General features: G+C 41.8%; 1 protein-coding gene across 4 annotated transcripts in view; it reads left to right on the top strand.

Annotated features, from left to right (window-relative positions):
• The window catches only part of SSBP3 (single stranded DNA binding protein 3), a 170,592-nt gene that overhangs the window by 136,429 nt on the left and 14,902 nt on the right, over positions 1–19,261 (top strand). For 2 of the 4 annotated variants that reach the window (XM_035123053.2, XM_035123054.2), the window contains exons 6-9: positions 12,761–12,841; positions 13,731–13,790; positions 17,410–17,476; positions 17,592–17,668. In XM_035123053.2, the coding sequence (XP_034978944.1) occupies positions 12,761–12,841; positions 13,731–13,790; positions 17,410–17,476; positions 17,592–17,668 (285 nt within the window). The remainder of the gene's footprint in view (positions 1–12,760; positions 12,842–13,730; positions 13,791–17,409; positions 17,477–17,591; positions 17,669–19,261) is intronic. The other 2 variants (XM_035123055.2, XM_035123056.2) reach the window with 1 other exon arrangement.

The following is a 19,261-nucleotide window of genomic DNA, read 5'->3' on the forward strand; positions in this document are numbered from 1 at the left end:
ACTGAGCTGTCTTTGTATATTTGTAAAGTAACTTTCTTTTTAAAAAAAGCAGACAGAAAGTGCTTGCTAACCATTTAAAATCAGTATTGAACAGTTTGGTACCTTGTGCTCTCCACATCTAATCATCTGGGACTGGCAGGATTTATAACACCACTAATGCATAACAGTGGCTTGGTGGGGGAAAGTTTAGTTTCTTTCTTTTCCCTTTTTTAATACCCCTCTGCTTTTTTCAAAGTTTAGTGAATGGTGGTTTTTACAAGGAAGCAAAAAAATGTATTGAAATTATCTTGGTGTGCTCTCTTAAGACTTGCTCATTCTCTCAGCTTCATGAAAGCTGAAACCCGGTATTTAAACAACCACATTGCATCTACTGTAAATACACCATCTGATTTCATTTTTGATAAAGTAAAAAGTTCTATAGAAATACATATTTTAAAATTTCTGTTTGGTCCCATCCCATGTAGTACAGTAGGTTCTGAGCTAGGTAATGAGGGTGACTCAGTCCAAGGCCACCTCCTACATTACTGAAAGTTTATCATCACCTATTACAGCTTGTAAGGAAATCTTAAGCTCTTAAGGAAATCAGCCCTGAGTGCTCACTGGAAGGACAGATCCTGAAGCTGAGGCTCCAAACTTTGGCCACCTCATGAGAAGAGAAGACTCCCTGGAAAGGACCCTGATGTTGGGAAAGACTGAGGGCACAAGGAGAAGGGGATGACAGAGGACGAGATGGTTGGACAGTGTTCCCGAAGCTACGAACATGAGTCTGACCAAACTGCGGGAGGCAGTGGAAGACAGGAGTACCTGGCGTGCTCTGGTCCATAGGCTCACGAAGAGTCGGACACGACTAAACAACAACAACAACATTACAGCTTGTGAGCCCAGCAGCCTATCTTCTTATAAGCTTAGTATTATTATTATTAGCTGAACTGTGGAGATAATTTCTTTGGGTTAATTCCAATGAAGTCAGTGTGGGACAAGAACAATTTCTGTGAATAGAACAAAACTTCTCATTCTCCCCCACAACCAGTGTGCCCACCTCATCTCCCCCAGATCTGCTCTGGAGAGTTGGGGAAACCACAGATCAGATTGGAGGGAGGTGGGGGAGCAAAGCTCTACCCACACAGCGGCTTTGTGGACTGCAACCCCTCTCCCCCATCCCTGTGGAAAGTTGGGGATACTGGGGAGGGATGTATTACTATTACTCCCAGTATGAACAGGCTATTTCCTTTCATATGAAATCCCTTTACTCCTCCCACCACAACACGACCAGACTTCAACTGAACATAGTTTCTTCTTTTTGTACCAACTGAGAAACTATGCTTACCAGCTTGGGAGCAAGCCAGGGTATTAAGACAGCTTTAAATCATGGTTTAACTTGTATTAAAGCTTGTAACCATAGTTTCCAAGTTTGAATGGAATGGGAAACTCTGGTTAATTACAGACTTCCTGGTTTAATCAGATCTCACATAAAGGGAGGGCCTGTTTGGCGCTAATTGATTAAGCCATGATAAAATCATCCAAAGTAGCTCATTGCATGATAGTGCATAGTTGCTTGTTCTTCTCTCACCATTCCTTTAGTGGTTAGGATATTGGACCAGGACCTGAGAGACCAGGGCTCAAATCCTCACTCGTGAATCTCACTGGGTGACCCCGAGCCAGTGATAGCCTCTCAGCCTAACCTCCCTCGCAGGGTTGTTGTGAGAATTAAATGGGAAGGTGGAGAACCATATATGCTACCTTGAGGTCCTTAGGGTAAGGTTACCAGATGTCCCCGTTTCCCAGGGGCAGTCCCCAGATTTACAAATCAGTCCCCATACAAAATCCATTGAAGTTTAAAAGTGTCCCCGGATTCATTGAAAAAAAATCTGGTAACCTTACCTTAGAGTACGGGTGGGAAATAAATGCATTGAGTGAATGAATGAATGAATGAATGAATGAATACTCCAGTGTCTTAAGTGTGCATTTTACGTCAGGACAAATTAAGTGCACCAAGTAAAACATAGTGTGGGGGAGCGGACCAGAAATGTGTATATGCATGTTGTATCTGTCATGAAGAATAGCTAGAAAGTGTTTGTAGCAATTGTGCAACTATATTCCCCACAGAAATCACAATTGCAAGAAACTATGCTTGAAGATCTTGAATAATTGCATTTTCCCAGGTACAAAAGATTGTGGCTCAAATGGTTGGAATATGTAATATCTCTTCAAGCAAAGTGCATTTGTGAAGGATCACATACAGCTTGTGCAGAACAAACATGAAACTAATTCATAGTTTGCTGTGCCTCCAACATTTCTCTGATGAAAATAGGGACGTTCCATTCCATTATGATAATTTTTAATATTTATACCCCACACATCTTACTGGGTTGCCCCAGCCACTCTGAGCAGCTTCCAACATGTATAAAAGCATAAGAAAACTTTAAACTTTTTTTTAAAAAAACTTCCCTATACATGATTGCCTTCAGGTGGCTCAGGGTTCAGATAATTCCATACCCTCCAACATTTCTCCAATGAAAATAGGGACATCCTAAGGAAACTTGGGATATACAGTACTGTAATCAAACTTGAAACCGGGATGGCTTCTCTAAATCAGGGATCTCCCTGGAAAATAGGGACACTTGGAGGGTCTGCAATGATCTGATTATATGCAAAGGCCCTGGGATACTTTGACTGCATGCATCTCCTTCCCAAAGATACCAGTTTGGCTTCTCTTGGTTCTTTGTATTCTGTATCTTTAAAACCAGCATTAGCAGGCAGTTCATTTCATTCCTTGATTTATAACTGAGTGTATGTAAGGGGGGAGGGGAAAGAGAGAGAGAGCTCTCCAGCATTCACTCTCTGCTGAATTGCAGTTCTCCATAGTCCTACAACATCTGCAAATATTTACAGAGATAACAATATCCAGAGGTCTGGCCTTTCTTTCTTTTTTTGCTTTGTTTTTTCCTAAGAGAAAGTAGAAAATGAATCTTGAGCTAGGCTGTAAAAGGTAGAAGGCGGGGGCAGTTTGGTGATGGGGCACCAGAAGAGAGGGGGTTGTTTTTTATATCCAAGCAAGGCAGTTTTAGTGGCCCCAGGGTAGCAGACAGGAAGTAGCAAATGTTTTCAGATGCTTGTTGTTGCCGTTTCTCGGCCAGCCCCAAGCCACCAGCTCCTCCCACTGCTGCATAACAAGTTGAAAGAAAGAGCATGCAGCACTTTTGCAGAGATGCTTGCCTTCACTGTAGATCTGCAGTTATATTATCCAGAGATACCTGTCATGAGCATTACTCTTGCAAGCTAATGTGGCCATGAGGATTCAATTTACTGCTGTGTGTCATTTGCCAACAAAATGCTTTGCAAAGTCTTGAATTTCCTGGGAGTGTCATACAATTTCTCGCTTTTTTTTTTTTTTGCAGCATGCACTCAGCTGTTGTTCCAGCACACCCCTGTCTTCCAGTACACACACGCACACACACACGCACACACACAATGCATCTTGGAAGTGGATTAAATTAACCACTGGGATTCCCTGCCCAAACCATTATTTTTTGATCTCCTGTGGGGAAAAGTGTGTGTTTAAAGCGGGCGTTATCATATAAAGGACTGTGGGTGTCTTGATGCTTAGATGAATGCCCTTCCAACGCCAGTCGCTTTCGTTTAAAGAATTAGGGAAAGCTCTGCTGCTGTGAATTGCAATAACCTACTTGCTAATCAGTTTTGTTTAAAAGCAGAAATTGATTTTCGACCCCTTTTTAATTAAAACTGGTAATTTGAGTGGAATCATTCTAATGTCTCTCCAGGAGGCACAGGAGAACATTTTCTGAGTCTAAAGAAAGGGTCTTCATGCTTGAGATGATACACTTGAGTGTGGGCATGCTTGAATCTCTTTGCAACTTCCTGGATATGGGCAGAGGGACATTCTGGAAATGAGGTTTCCCCTACCTGGGATCTTGGAGGCAAGAAGTAGAAAATGACTTACTTGGAGGTGGGGACCCCCTGCTCTTAGCCTGTTCCTGCCTAGGGCTACTAGGCAATTCTGGGCAGCAATTTCTACTTAGCTCTGCATCGGCACGCATCTTATCTTAGCTAATTTTCTTCGTTTTGTTTTTAGCTTCTTGGTTCTTCCTCTGTCTCTTAGCTACTCTCCCTTGGTTTTTTTTAGTCAAGTAGCAGGAAGTACTTTAGTTATCTCGGTGTGGCTTCTGGGCCTGAGATGTTGGCTTAAGGAGAGGGGCACTTTCTCCTGGAACTGCAGAAATTGCTCAGTGTAGGTCTAACTCCTCTCTCCTAGAAGAAACATGATGTGAAGGTCCAACTCACAATAGATGCCATGGGAACTGCATGGATATCCATTTCTTCACCATCACATGGCAGCAGGAATGGAGGAGCCTCACTGCCATTTTGCTTCCATCTTCCCAACAGAATACAGTGGAACCTTGGTTTATGAACACCTCGGTTTACGAATTTTCTGTTTATGAACGCCGCGGACCCATCTGGAACGGATTAATCCACTTTCCATTACTTTCAATGGGAAAGTTCGCTTCAGTTTATGAACAGACTTCTGGAACCAATTGTGTTCATAAACCGAGGTACCACTGTACAGATTCTGAAGCTGCAATGGAATTCCCACTTGGGGACCAAAACCACTAGCCATTTCTCACACTGTATTCTCTCCTAAAAATACATTGCTGATGATGACTAAGGTATACCTAAATTTGACATCCTTGTGGCTGCCTTCTCTTCTGTGGAAAAACTAATAACTGAAGAAAGGAATTGGCTCTCAGAGCTTTGAAGCTAAGGTTATAACCATCCAGGTTTCAAAAGTTGTTTTCATCTTTTGCTCAAGCAGCCTTGCTGTGTGCCAGCCTTATCCTCCAGAGGTTTTCAACTACAGCTCCCATCGGCCCCAAGCAGCATGGCCAAAAGCCAAGGACGATGGTTCAGCAACATCTGGGGAGCACCAGGGTGGTAGAGTCCTTTCCGACTCTCCAATTCTTTGATTATATTATTCATAGGTGGTTAGGAGAGGGCATGGCCCAAGATAGATGCGAGAACATGTTTGAAAGCTTATTTGCAGAAAACCAAGGCGTCAAGGTCTGGAACTCTTTTTGTTTCCTATAAGTTGGGATCCTTTGAGGTCAGAGTTTTGAAGGCTTTCTAAATACATTAATACTTAATATATTAAGTATTCCTTAATACTTCCTCTTACGTATTAGGGAACATACACATTAGTGGCTTAAAATGCAGTACGGTCATTTACCCCCTGCTGTGTTTCAAGTCGCATTTGCTGTTACTGTACACACTTGTGAGGGGGTGGAGATGTCTTCATCCAATAGGCATTATGAGATTTTGTTCCCTGCGACTGCAAACCTCTGTCATCTGCACATGTGCAACAGCTAGACTGAACTGTGCATACTTCATTGTAACTGCAACCTGCATTTTCAAATTAGATAGAAGCTGGTTCGAGGGGAAACACACCAAACAACAGTCTTTCTCAACAAACTACAGAATTGTGGCCACCATCAAGTAAACTCTGCTTCAGACACCAGCGGGAGCGCACAGAGTAAATGACAATGTGTGTTTAGCCTTTGTTTGGCCTGTGGGTCATCTGGTGAGTGGTCCCTAAAAAGCAGCTTTTTGTCGAATGCTGCTTATGACAACAGGGTCATAGAATCGTGGAGTTGGAAGGGACCCTGAGGGTCACCTAGTCCAACCCCCTGCAATGCAGGAATCTCAGCTAGATCATACATGACAGGTGGCCATCCCAACCTCTGCTTAAAAACCTCCAAGGAAGAGGATCCACCACCTCCCAAGGGTGACCGTTCCATGGTCATCTATAAAACGTTGCTTCCTGGACTCCAGCTTTTGTATACCACTTCCGAGATGTGCCTCTATCTTGTTTCTGGATAAGAGCAGACGGACATTACACCCCACCCTTTCTGGTTTCCAGCTGGTTTGGGTTTCTAAGGAATATCGCTTATTCTTCAACTAATTGTCTGTTTTTATGTTCTTTGTATACTGTCTTAGTTTCATGATGTTAGCCGCCGTGAGCCTGGCTCTGGCAGGGAGGGCGGGGTACAAATATAATTATTATTCTTATTATTCTTATTATTATTAGCTCTGTTTTGTTGGTTCTCTAGTTTCAAATTCCAATTCTAAGCTTTTGTTGTATCAGTCCTGAGAAGGAGGGAGCCCCGTTCTGTGTTTCCAGTTCCCAGGCTTCTAGGAAAGATGATGTACCTCTTTCAGAATGCCACTGTTCTCAGATTGTAAGGTCTGTGGGAACAGGGGTTGCCTCCCCATCCTGCTTATGCAACTCTCCCAAGTGCTATGTATCATGATGGTGCTCCAGAAAGGGGATACACCACGAAAGGCAAAATCTCCTTTTTGCTTTGACTCAAAGGGTTGTGGTTTCTTCGGGGAGGGCAGTGTGCTGCTGATAATGCCAAGGTTGCAGGTTCAGTCCCTGTATGGGACAACTGCATATCCCTCCATTGCAGGGGGGGGGGTATAAATGGCTCTCTTAAACTGTGGTAAAGAAATAGAGAACAGGCCATGAAATCACTTTGTCCCTTGCCTTAACCTCCCTCCTGTCTAAAACAAATTTGTCCTACCCACCTTGATCTTAGTTTTAAGCATTATTTTGGTATCAACATTATGTGGTGATTGAGGCTGGCCTCTCAACAAGGATTAAAAAAGTGCATAATCCTGTGACTTGCTCCTGGTTAAGAAAGGTCTTTCATTGTCTTTTTATTATTTTTGTGGGTTTTTTCTTTCTATTTTTTCTTCACTCTTTTATATAAAATGATTGAGAACTATTTATAAATAAGATAGCTAAGATGTAACCTTATGATGTTTAGTTAAGATCTTGGAAATGTTATGAGCTAACTATAAAAGGAGGGTAAGCAGGGCAAGTGAAGAATATTGAAGAAATAAGATGTGATGATATTGTTTTATACTTTTGTATTTTTCCTTTTTTTGTTTTAAATTTTTTGTCTTTTCTTCTCTTTTTTTTCTTTTTTCTTTATGTAAAATCCAATAAAAATAATTTAAAAAAAGAAAGGTCTTTCATTATGTCTGCAGGCATTAATGCAGAAATAACACATCTGTGTTACTACTCTATGGAATCAATATGTCGTTCCATGATGGAAGAAAGGCAGGGTAAATATAAGGAAATAAATACTTCATTCTATATTGGCCATGTTCATTAACGGAGACTAGTGGGCACTTCAGCAATGGTAAATCTGTGATGTCTACTTAATTGATGAAGGTTGGCACTGGCTTCTTAAAATCCTGAGGTTCATCTCTCAACATTTATTTTGTGGAGAGGCAGGATTCCTGGTTTAGGCAAGGTTGTTTTAGACTTATGTTTTAGTCTTTAATTATTTCAATATAGGAGAACCACAAAATAATTTGCTCATAACTTCATGTAAGGAGAGGTTGATAACTGAAGGCAGAGAAGCTTATACATTATAGCAGTATGGCAAGTAAGATCAGAGCTGAAGGTTTTGAAAGGGATTATTGGCATAAGTTTCATATGGAACTTTTATTCTTGTGTTTGGTGAATATCTGTGAGAATGTAAATTCTGCTGTGAACTTGCTGTTCTGTAGTTGCAGTGAAGTACAGTGGTACCTCGGTTTATGAACCGGTTCCGGAAGTCTGGTTCCGGAAGTCTGTTCATAAACTGAAGCGTTCATAAACTGAAGCGAACTTTCCCATTGAAAGTAATGGAAAGTGGATTAATCTGTTCCAGACGGTCCGCGGAGTACTTAAACTGAAGCGTTCATAAACTGAAGCAAACTTTCCCATTGAAAGTAATGGAAAGTGGATTAATCTGTTCCAGACGGTCCGCGGAGTACTTAAACTGAAGCGTTCATAAACTGAAGCAAACTTTCCCATTGAAAGTAATGGAAAGTGGATTAATCTGTTCCAGACGGTCCGCGGAGTACTTAACCTGAAGCGTACTTAACCCGAAGCATGGGTGTAATTGGTTCTGGAAGTCTGTTCATAAACTGAAGCGTTCATAAACTGAAGCGAACTTTCCCATTGAAAGTAATGGAAAGTGGATTAATCCATTCCAGATGGGTCCGCGGTATTCGTAAACCAAAAATTCATAAACCGAGGTGCTCATAAACCAAGGTTCAAGTGTAGTGGAAACAGCGTTAACTATTCTTAACTTCCATGAGGTGTTGTCCCCCCCCCCCCGGTCCTATGATCATTTTATCTTAAGAACGAATTTACTTGATTGTTGCCATTAATGAATGTATGTGAAGTAGTTGGGTAGTCGCTCTGAGCTTTCCAAAAACGGTTCTTATTTGGAACTGCTGGATTTCCTTTAGTACTTGGCTAATGATACAGTTGGGAAAGATAATGGTTTTGTCGTTTTCTTTTCACTACCCTTTTCAATTAACAGCAGATTATTTCTGCTTGCAAACTACAGTGTGTCAGAAAAAGAAGTTATCTCTTTAGGTGACATGGGTGAAGCAAAGGACTGTAATCCTTTAGGTTATGTCTTTAGTAGAAAATATTCCATGTTCTCACACTTCTTATAGGGGAAACTAGCATGGGGTAATGCAGGGGTTCCCAACAAAATTTTCTCGATGACCCCTCATCGAGCCGCTATTGTGACAAGGACCCCCATTAATTCCTAATCCTAAAATTAAAAAGTGAGAGCCAAATTAAGAGTCTTTTTATATTTTATATTTATACGTTTTTTACAGTTACAACAGAGTACTCCATCAGTATACAGTTAGTTTTAATTTTCAGTTCTTAATGAGATGAACGACTTTTTAACCAACGGTCCATTTTTAACTACGCGAACTGTAGCTTCTGCGAAAAACAACGCTTTGTTTACAAACACTACTGTTTTGCAAAGAGGCAGCGCGCACCAGGGAGGAAGGAGGGGAATGGAGAACATAGGGTATCTGCGCAGTAGCGCACATATGAAGCTGACGCGCACAAAGCATCTTGGGGAGGTGAGCGTTAGTAGAATGCGCGCGCTGCCTCTTGGCAAAACAGTAGTGTTTGTAAAGCGCCACCTAACGGCATACAGCAGAACTACTGCCTCTATCTAATTCTAGTTTTGCGCTAGACTCTGCTCATGCAGGAAGCGGCCAAAACAAAAAATCTGTTATCATACGAAATATATTTAATATATTTTTTATTCTAATAGCATCTTGCGGACCCCTCTGGCATAGCTCGCGGACCCCTGGGGGTCCGCGGACCACCTGTTGGGAACCACTGGGGTAATGGATAGCATTGGACTTCAACCAGAGAGATTCATTTCGCAGTGAGCTTTGCACCAAACTCCTCTCCTCTGTATGTACATTGCCCTGAGCTCAGTGTAAGAAAGGTGGGATTAAGATGTGAATAAAATAAACTTGCATATAAACCATGCTATAAAATAAATTAGGTTGATGAAATGGGGTGATTCTTTTGTTCCAGGGAGACTTAGCTACATGGCTTCTTGGTCAAAGCTACTTCAAATATGATGCTAATAGACCTAAAATAAGAGTTTCTTTCTGAGGTTACCATTGACATGTTTGATAGAAATGTGGGAGCCATGAAGCAAGGCATTTCAGAGGTACATGTTAATATATCTGGGACAAGGAGCAATTGTTATGCATTTGAATGAATCCAACCCAGGTTCTAGGCTAAGTTCTGTTATGTTGCTGTTGCCTATAACCCCAGTGCTGACTTTTCCTGTTCTAAAAGGACCTTGATGGTTCCCATCCTCCTCTATCATGAAAATCATTCCCACGCCTCATTGGGATTCTGCAGTCACAGAGACCTTGACACTGTTCTTCCAGACAGAGTGGGAATGTTAAGCTCTGAGCATAGAGGCGATCAGAGAGGGTTTAGGCAGTCTCAATGGCTGAAAGCAAGCTACCATCGATAGCTGCAACAATTGCCATTTCGTTGGGTTGGGTTGGGCATCACTGACAACCTCATACATATAATTTCTCAGTAGAAGTTTCATTTAAAGTGGGAGTTTCTTTGGTCTACAGTAGAAGATAAAGTATTTGCTTGAAGGTAGCACAATTACGGCAGCGGTCACGGAGTGCTGTGACCGAAGCATCTCAAAGCAGCTTACTTTTTCTGTTCCAATTTAAATTGTGCAAACTTTATGTGTTTATCATCCCAGAGACCATTTTCAGTTGACTTTAAAATAATGGTATTACTTGCAGTATGCTCCTGAAACTCCTTCCTTTAATTGTGTGTAATTGAAAAAGTTGTTTTTTTTATTTTCTGTAACCTAAAGAGGTACAAGGACTTTTTGTGGTTTTGGGGAGGGGTCAAAGCACATGATAAGCTAGTGCTGAGAACAAATTCTCCTTGCTGCACAGTGATTGTGTCTCAAAAGTTGATTTTGGTTACCCATGCATTTCAAAATACTTGATAGCAGGGGTCTAATTCTCTGCTTTTAAGTATTTGAAAGGGGGGGAAGCTACATTTGAAACATACTTCATAAAAGGTAAAGGGACCCCTGACCGTTCGGTCCAGTCGCGGACGACTCTGGGGTTGCGGCGCTCATCTCGCTTTACAGGCCGAGGGAGCCGGTGTACAGCTTCCAGGTCATGTGGCCAGCATGACTAAGCCGCTTCTGGCGAACCAGAGCAGCGCACGAAAACGTTGTTTACCTTCCCGCCGGAGTGGAACCTATTTATCTACTTGCACTTTGACGTGCTTTCAAACTTCTAGGTTGGCAGGAGCTGGGACTGAGCAACGGGAGCTCACCCCATCGCAAGGATTCAAACCACTATATCCACTATTTTCATGTATTTTGTATATACCGTAGATATCAGTACTAGAGAAAAAAATACCCTGTGATAAGCAACCCTTAATTCTCAGTTAAAGGAGTTAATGAGTAAGTATTAGCACCCTATGTACAATGGATCTTATTAATGCAAAGGAAAATCAGTTTACACGATCCCGTAAATATAACCTGGAGGATCAGCAGAGTGTCTGCTTCTGTTTAGAGCTCTGTTTGCATCTTTCAGTGTTAACTCTTTAACAATTTCTCCCCCTCTTTTATTTACATTGCACTCAAGTTTCCCTAGTACAAAAGATTTGCAGGTGCAAATATGTCCTGCCTTCATTAACTTCCCCTCCCCTTTTAAATTTATGTGATTTCAATTTTCCTTCCCTGTACTGTTAATTAGGGGATCCTCTAATCAGTACCATTATCACAGTGGTATTCATGTTTAGGAAAGCTGCTAAACAAATGCTTGCAAAATTGCTAAATGGCTAATTAATGTCTGTTAATTAAGAAAATTGCTCATGGTAACAAACCGTGCCATTGCTGGCAGCAGCTAGAAGGCGAACACTTGTTGAAATTACTAACATGGCAGGTATAGAACATCTGTTCCTCTGCTTTTCCTGAAGTGTGTAGCTGATTCTCATAATGTACTTACAAGTCTTGTTTGCTTTCCAGACCAATTACAATTTTGTGTTTGTTTGAGAGAGAGAAAATTACACAGGGAACATGTGTACATCATAGTACGAATTTGGTTATTCATGTTCAAAAGCACACTTTTTTGAAATAAACTTCTTGTTTTCCGGGATTCCAGGAATGGAGGGAATTAAAATGATGTTCGATCCTACAGCCCTGCGTTGCAGGGTTGAAACTATACAAATGAATCTTTTTCTTCTCAGGCGCATATAAGTCCGTCCCCTCCCCCCCAAAGGTGAAATCATATCTGCATGCAAGATTAATTGTTGCCTCAATAGATAGTTAATCTTGGTGAAGGACCGCAGTTCTGGTCTCAAAAATGTGACACTATAGTCTTGTGTGTATAAATGATTTAAACACGTTATTGCTGCTGCTACAAACTTCCTAGAATTGGAAGTCTAGGTAAAGCACGGAAACATGTTATTAAGCATTTTTTTATTATTATCATCATAAACCTTCTTGTTAACTTTCTCTTGTACTAAATTCTTGACCCAAGTGGCAAATGAAAACGCAGAAAAGTACTATTGCTAGTCTAATAGGACTATATTGTGGGTGAGCTGGTTTTGTATGTGTTCAAGCACTTATCCAAATGCATTTAATAGTGCAGGCTTGTGGAAGACTGAAACAGTACAGGCTTTTTGTTCAGCTTGCATAAGTTGTATTGCCCAGACCCATATCATGATCCATACAGCCAATGCAGATTTGCATTTTGTTTTGTTTTAGTTTTGTTTTTTGTTTACCCAAATCTGCTGAATAACGTAATTTGAATAAAGCGTGCCCGAACGCGGGCAGATGCCAGGGCACAGTTGGCGGGCATGTTGCATTTCTGCGACGCCATGTGTGCAATTTCCAGTGTGAAACTAGACAAGGCAGGCTTCCCCCACCCCCACTCCAGATATTTTGGAGACTTTTTGTGTTAATTGAGATCACAGTTTGCATTTATTAAGGTTCAGCAATGAAAATGTTTGCTCTCGGGTTATGTGCTGCCACACATTGCACCTATTTTAGTCTGTCCGCACAGCAGTGAAATTCCAGCACTGAGCAGCCGTTCCAGCGTTCGATTCACTAGCGATCCCATCATAAATGTCAGAGGGCACAAGCTGTGTCGCTCGCTCAGAATTAACAACTCATTTGATGTGCTTTGACAGTTATTGGTTCTTTGCCCCCCCGCCCCCAATTTCTATTTCTTTTGGAAGTTTGCGATGTTCAGAAACAAAACATTCATTCCCTGTGAAGATTCGCCAGCTTCTCCTGTTAAAGCCAGCTCTTTTCCTGCACATTCATGTGCCTGACCTATAACCACCTTCTGCTATCTAACCTCACAGGGACCGCCTGGCTCTCAGCCCTCGCCACACGCACAGCCTCCACCTCACAACCCCAACAGCATGATGGGACCCCACAGTCAGGTAAAGACATCGCAGGGCACTGCTGTGATATGTGTGTTCTGTGTGAACTCTCGAAGCATGTGGGAGCCACACCCTTCCGCTAACTTAACCAGTGAGCAGCTCCAGGGTAGTTTGCGGAGCGCTGTGAATTTACATCCACTCAGGATCCCGGGACCCCAAAATCGTTTTCATTCCACCTCATCTCACCTCCGCTAGGAAGTCTGTTCCTCTTGGCTGCATTTGTTCCATTGACATCAGATTACAAAGTAGCTTTCTCGATTTTCAGACATGCTAATTTACATACAAATACCTTTTTTTTTAATCCTCCCCCCCAACCCCAAACAGCATTAAGACAATCATTGTACGGTTTAAGTGCTTGTTTTCACTACTTGTCATTGAAATGTTTTAAACTCTTCCCCTCCTCAAACCGCACTTTCATTTAGCAATCTGTTTTTTTAAAGTATCTTAATATTCGCTTGGTACTTTCACTTGTGCTAATTTTAATTCTTGTCAAAAATTACTAAACCACCCTAACCTTAAACAAATAAATAAAGCGCAACAAATGTCAAAGACTTAAGAGTCTAAATATTTCTTATTTATCAGCAGGGTTTGGGGGGGTTTTGTTTCTTTTTTTTAAAAAAAATGCTTCTGTGTGTATATGTGTCAAGTCTAATTACAAGTTGAATGGAATGCAGTATATTAAATCTTTCATTCATTTGGCCTGGAATTCACCTCAGAAATGTTCTGCTAATCAAATGCTCGGTTTGGGGAGTTTGTGTGTACGTGTGTAGAATAAGGGATATACAATCAATTTTGGTATTTTAAAGAGCACTTGTGAAGAAAGTGGTTACAATGTTTACTTCCTCTTTTGAGCGTTCATTGCCACTGAACTAATTTTATATGCTTACAGCCTTTTATGTCACCAAGATACGCAGGAGGTCCCCGGCCCCCAATCAGAATGGGAAATCAGGTATCGTATTTCTTCCGTATTCGCAGCTAAAGCACGATTGAGGCTTAACATGTTTATTCTTTCATTCATGTGCTTTTTAACACTGAGGTTGCAATGAGTTACCACACACAGACATACACACCTCATTTCTTAAAGGGGGAATAGTAAAACTCTCGGGTGATCTTTTGCCCACAAGATAATAAATGCATATATGTAGTGAACAGTGGGAGCTTGAGGGCAGAAGGATGTCCTGTCTGTAGCCAGCTTGCGGTTTGTAAGTGGAGTTCATGCAAACCAGATTGTAAGATGGAAGATTTACCAACTCTCTAAAAAATAAAAACATCTGCCATCCTATTGAGTGTCATGCTTTTCTGGCCTTTCTTAACCAAAGATCACACTAAATTCCTCTTTGAAATTGCTGTAGGAGGCTAGAGCATAACAAGAACTCTGCTGGATTAGACCAAAGGCTTATCTAGTTTCAGCATCCTGTTTCCCACAGCAGCCAACTAGAGATGCCTCTTGGGGAAACCCACAAGGAGGACATGAGGGCAGAAACTCTCCCTCCTGCTGCGGTTTCCCAGCAACTGGAATTCAGAGGCATTGTGCCTCCGTTCCTGGAGGTAGCATAAAGCCATCACGACTAGGTAGCCCTTGAAAGCTTTGTCCTCCATATATACTAACCACCTGCACATTTCCACAACAACAACAAGGAATCTTGTATGAAGTTTAAATTCCTTTTTATAACTGTGTGCTGCAGGATTAAATGTTTTTTTTTAATAATTGTGGTGTACATGTTGTTGTTGTTTAAAAAAATGTACATCCAATGCCATCACACTCACTTATGGCTTTTTAAGGGACCCATAAAGCTTTGCAGGAGTTTCACGGCACCTTTTATGCATCACATATTTTTAAGTTTTATATAAATATATCCATTTTGGGATACCAGTTCTCTATCTAAGTTACAGCAAACAACTTCTATTAAGTAGTGATGTTAAGAGGGATCTGGGCTATTTTTTAAAAAATATTTTAAAAAGAAAATGTCCAAAACGCAAACTTGCTTATAGCTACAGAGAGAGAGAAAATATCTGTCTTTTCTCTCCAGCTTTATCAAAATATTATGAAGTTGAAAGGATTTGTTGTCTAAGAAAAAAAGGAATGTTACCATTTCTACAAAACGTGTTAATACAAATGGCACCATCATAATCTGTTCACTTCTGTTAAGTAAGAAAGGAAGGGGAAACCCTATCACCCTTGTTGATGAAATGTCATCTGTGTTGGCAAACAGATAACTTTCTTTAACGCCGTGCATTTCCCAAATTGCACTGGCCTTAAAATTGCACTGGCATCAGTAGCATTTCATTCAAGGACCTTCACTGTGAGACTCAGGCTGCATATGGATGACAGCTTTTTTTTAGAAAATGAAGATATAGATTCATGAGGAATGGGGTATGCGCACATGGGCACCTGCAGGGAGGATAAGGAGAGTGTCACCCCGAACACCTGATAAGCCACCTTCCCTGGATTCCAACTTTTCATTACAAAAGAAGAGGAGGGGAAGCAAGTCTTCAGCCCTTGTTGAACCCAAAATATGAGGCAAAATATGCAGGTGCTACTCTGCTCATTTGTGGGTTTTTTTAAATAGCCTGTTCCTCTTTCTGTATTTTTAGCCAATGAATGAGGGCATAGCAATGACTGGTGTTTAGGAAAGCAGATCTAGCCAATTAGGCGAGAGAGAAATGGTATATTTAAGAAACTTCTTGGCTTATTTTAAAGCTTTTATGTTTTTCTCCAATGGGGAAGTCATTGTTGTTGAATTGGGGGGGGGAGTCAGGTACCTAGGCGTTTAGTGTAGCTGAGACTGGAGTAAAGGTACCCCAAACCAAAAGGTAGCAGCAAAGATGGAAGTTCATGATCTTTCTAACTCGGGTCTTATTTTGCACCCCCCAAAAAAGTGACACCCCGTGAGTTTGTAAACCATGGACTCAGCTATGCAGCTGCAAATGTGTTGTGAAGTACAATACACAATTGTGACACTAGATGGCAACTGTGAGCTATAGCAAATCCAATGCATTTTTCAAAACGGTTTTTTTTTTAAAGCAGCATTTTCACAAAAATTTTAACATGTGTGCAGATTCTACCCTAATCAAAACTTACCCTGCCAGTGCAGGTAAACTCCATCACTGTTATACCTATATAGCGTATGTTTATTTAGAAAAAAGTTAAATACAACTTTTCACTTCCAAAGTGGTCCCAAAGCAGTTTACAGTGAAAATAAATATAAACCTAGTGATAAAACAAAGCAGTTCACACATTAAAACCTGCAGCAGTGCAGTAATGCAGGCTATACTGTTCTAAAACTCCAGAGCAGATTCAACCAAGCCCTCCAAAAACCTGGGAGAGCAGTTGTTTATGTCAAAGGAGGCCCTGAATGGCATGGCTTCTAAGTGAAGGTGCCATTACTGATAAGGCCCTACCCTATATCCCCACACTGTGAACAAGAAGGAGCCCGCTGAGACAATCCAAAAGCCCAGGCTGGGTGGTGTGGGTAGAAGTGCTCCATAAGATACCTAGGTCCCCATCCATTGAGGGGCTTTTTAAGTTAGCTAGTCTCCGGTGTATGCATTTTCAATATGCTTGTGGTATATATGTGTGCTTGTGAAGGATGGTTATATTTAGCAGGTAACTGAACTAGATAAACACAGATGAACTTATGAACCAAACCTAGAAGAATACTTAGCATCAAAGGAGTTGCCACAGTCAGTTAGCCCACCCAAACACCTGGAGCTATTTTACCCTGGCTTTACGGCATGAAAAGCATGGTTTTTGAAAGCGCCCATGAACTATAGAAAAGGAGGCTTTTTTTCTGAAGACGGTCAGGCGAGGACAAAATTACAAATTGTGTCAGTAAGCCCATTTGGCATTTCTAGAAGACCGTCAACAACTGGGAGGAAATGACTGCTTAATCCACTCTTCTGATTCTCCCCTAGAAATCCCCTTTTTTCAGTGGGCTAGTAGACAAGGGGGTTGTAGCATTCAACCATGCACACATGAGACTCTTAGGAACTGATGATAGATGAACTGGGATAAATAAGAGATATCGCTTACGCATTCAGGGAATGCAGCTGAGGCCATTCTCCACCTACATGTGTATTGTGAAAATGATGTCCCATATGTTACATTTTTCTAATACAAATAAATGGTGCTTTTAAAAAATGCTGCTTTTTTTTCATCCTGCTCCCCCTGCCATACCTACCTTTCACTGTTGGCTTAGGGGAAAGTCGGCCAAGAATAACTGAAAAGGGGGGGGGGTTCTGTTCGTTTTTTAAGGAGGATTTCTAGGGAAGATTAAGCCTATCCTGGAATCAACCAGGTTTCCCCTGCAAGACACCCACACAATGGCAATATGAGACAAACGCAGGGCTTATAGCATAAGGGGGCTGTTCTGCCCTCACCATTGTCCCATTTCCTTGACGTCTAATGCTTTTGAGTATAGATATAAAAGCAGCTGAGCCAAAAGGCCCTTCAGCCCATGACTGGTTTTTCTAATTGCAGCAGCAAATGTAGCAAAGCAATATCGATAATTGTACTGTGCCTCTCCCAAGTATTTGATTTCTTCAAATTTGTTTCCTTTCCCCCATAGCCTCCAGGGGGTGTTCCTGGTACACAGCCCTTGCTGCCCAACTCAATGGACCCCACACGACAACAAGGTAAATGTGATTCGGCTTGCCTGCGGGTTTTCTTTTCCCCTTGGCCTATCCTTTCACCAAGTGCATTACTCTCCAGTAATAAAGTAACATCTTCCTGTCTCTCTTCTCTCGCTAGGGCATCCCAACATGGGAGGGCCGATGCAAAGGATGAATCCTCCACGAGGAATGGGGCCCATGGGTCCAGGTCCACAGGTAAAACCTGGGCAGAGCATTTCCTACCCTGTCCAGTGCCAAACAATAGCTTTGCTACTTTTATGAAGTTAGCGAGCAAAACATCATAAAAGCAGCCTCTGGGAGCTTGAAGAGCTAGGAGTACTTCCATTCCTCCCAAACCTTTTCTTCCTCACCATTAGCGGTAATGCATTTTACATTAGTGTGTTTACATGTGTCTGGATTTGGGGGGGGGGGGAAATCCCACCTTGCAACATCTAGTTATGGCTTCAGAAGTGAACATCCTCATATCACGTACTTCATGCGCTCCCACCTTCCATCTTTGCTCTTTTTATCCAAATGGGCAAACTCCTGTTTAATTGGACTCTGGTCAGGAAGGAATCTTACACCTTAGGTGGGGTGGGGTAGGGTTGCGGGTACAATGCTGAATTTATTTCACTTAATTTTTTTTATTTTAATAATAAAATTTGCCGCAGTCTATTCTGCACTTTTCACTGGCAGACACCCTGTCGACTATGCAGGTCAACCAAAAAGGTGCTTTGCTCTTTTTTTCTTTTCTTTTCTTTTCTTTTCTTTTCTTTTCTTTCTTTTTTTTTGCTGCATAGCCAAGTGTATTTGATGTCCATACTTCACATTTACTACATACTGCAGGAGGAATGATGGAAGGAAGAGGAGGACTGACAAGTTACTTCTTAGATGCATGCCGTGGGCCAATCATGGCCCATATCTGCTTTTATACAGTTCTGGTTCATTCTTGGATACCAGCTTATTGCTACTTCCAGTGGTAGCATCTCCTCAGCAGAACTCCACTCAGGGAGAGCTCCTGCCAGTGGGAGGTGGCATTCACCTACTCACCCCTTCCTTCTGCAGCCCCTTGCATCTCCCCAAAATCGGAGGGTTGGAGACTCTTGGACAGGGGGAAAGGGTTGGGGGGGGAGAGAGAGAGAACACAGCAAAAAGCTCCTTCCCCACTTCCTCTTCTGGATCAAGCACCTTGTGAGGATGGGAGGAACATTTCAGTTTGTGGGAAGGCTACTTTTGAATCCGAACCTCAAGGTTTGACCCTTAAGAATCTGGACAACTTCATAGGCTGCCTAGAAAGCCATTGCTCTTAGATACCTAATTCTGTTGCAATACGTCTGTTTGGTGGGTTCTGTTGGGACTCTGAGCCAACGGATCAGTGTGAGAAGCTTCCAAAGGGAGAGATGGAGTCAGATGGTGAAGAGAGAGAGAGATACAAGGTCCTTTCTCCAGTCTCTCGGCTGGTCCACTTTTTGTGCCTTGGTTGGATCAGGTTATTGAGGTGCATGATGTATATTTACAGGTACTTGTTATAAATAAGTGTTGACGGAGGGTACTGAGGAATGTGCATCTCTTCTTTCACAGGCTTGCCGCTTCTCTGTGGTCCTCCCTTTGCAATCCTGCTCTCTCCTTGTTCTCTTAGCATGCTTCTTCCTGAAACCTGACAAGCTCAGATTTCTCACATTAAACTTCAGGGATGTTCAGGCCAGATTTTCCTTGACTCAGGATAGTTACAGATGATCATTTAACTCGTGGTCACTTAAAGCATTGCTCATGTAACCGTATGGAAAGCTGGGTCATTAGTAAATCTCA

Source organism: Zootoca vivipara, chromosome 7 (assembly GCF_963506605.1).
Source record: "Zootoca vivipara chromosome 7, rZooViv1.1, whole genome shotgun sequence".
Taxonomy (NCBI): domain Eukaryota; kingdom Metazoa; phylum Chordata; class Lepidosauria; order Squamata; family Lacertidae; genus Zootoca; species Zootoca vivipara.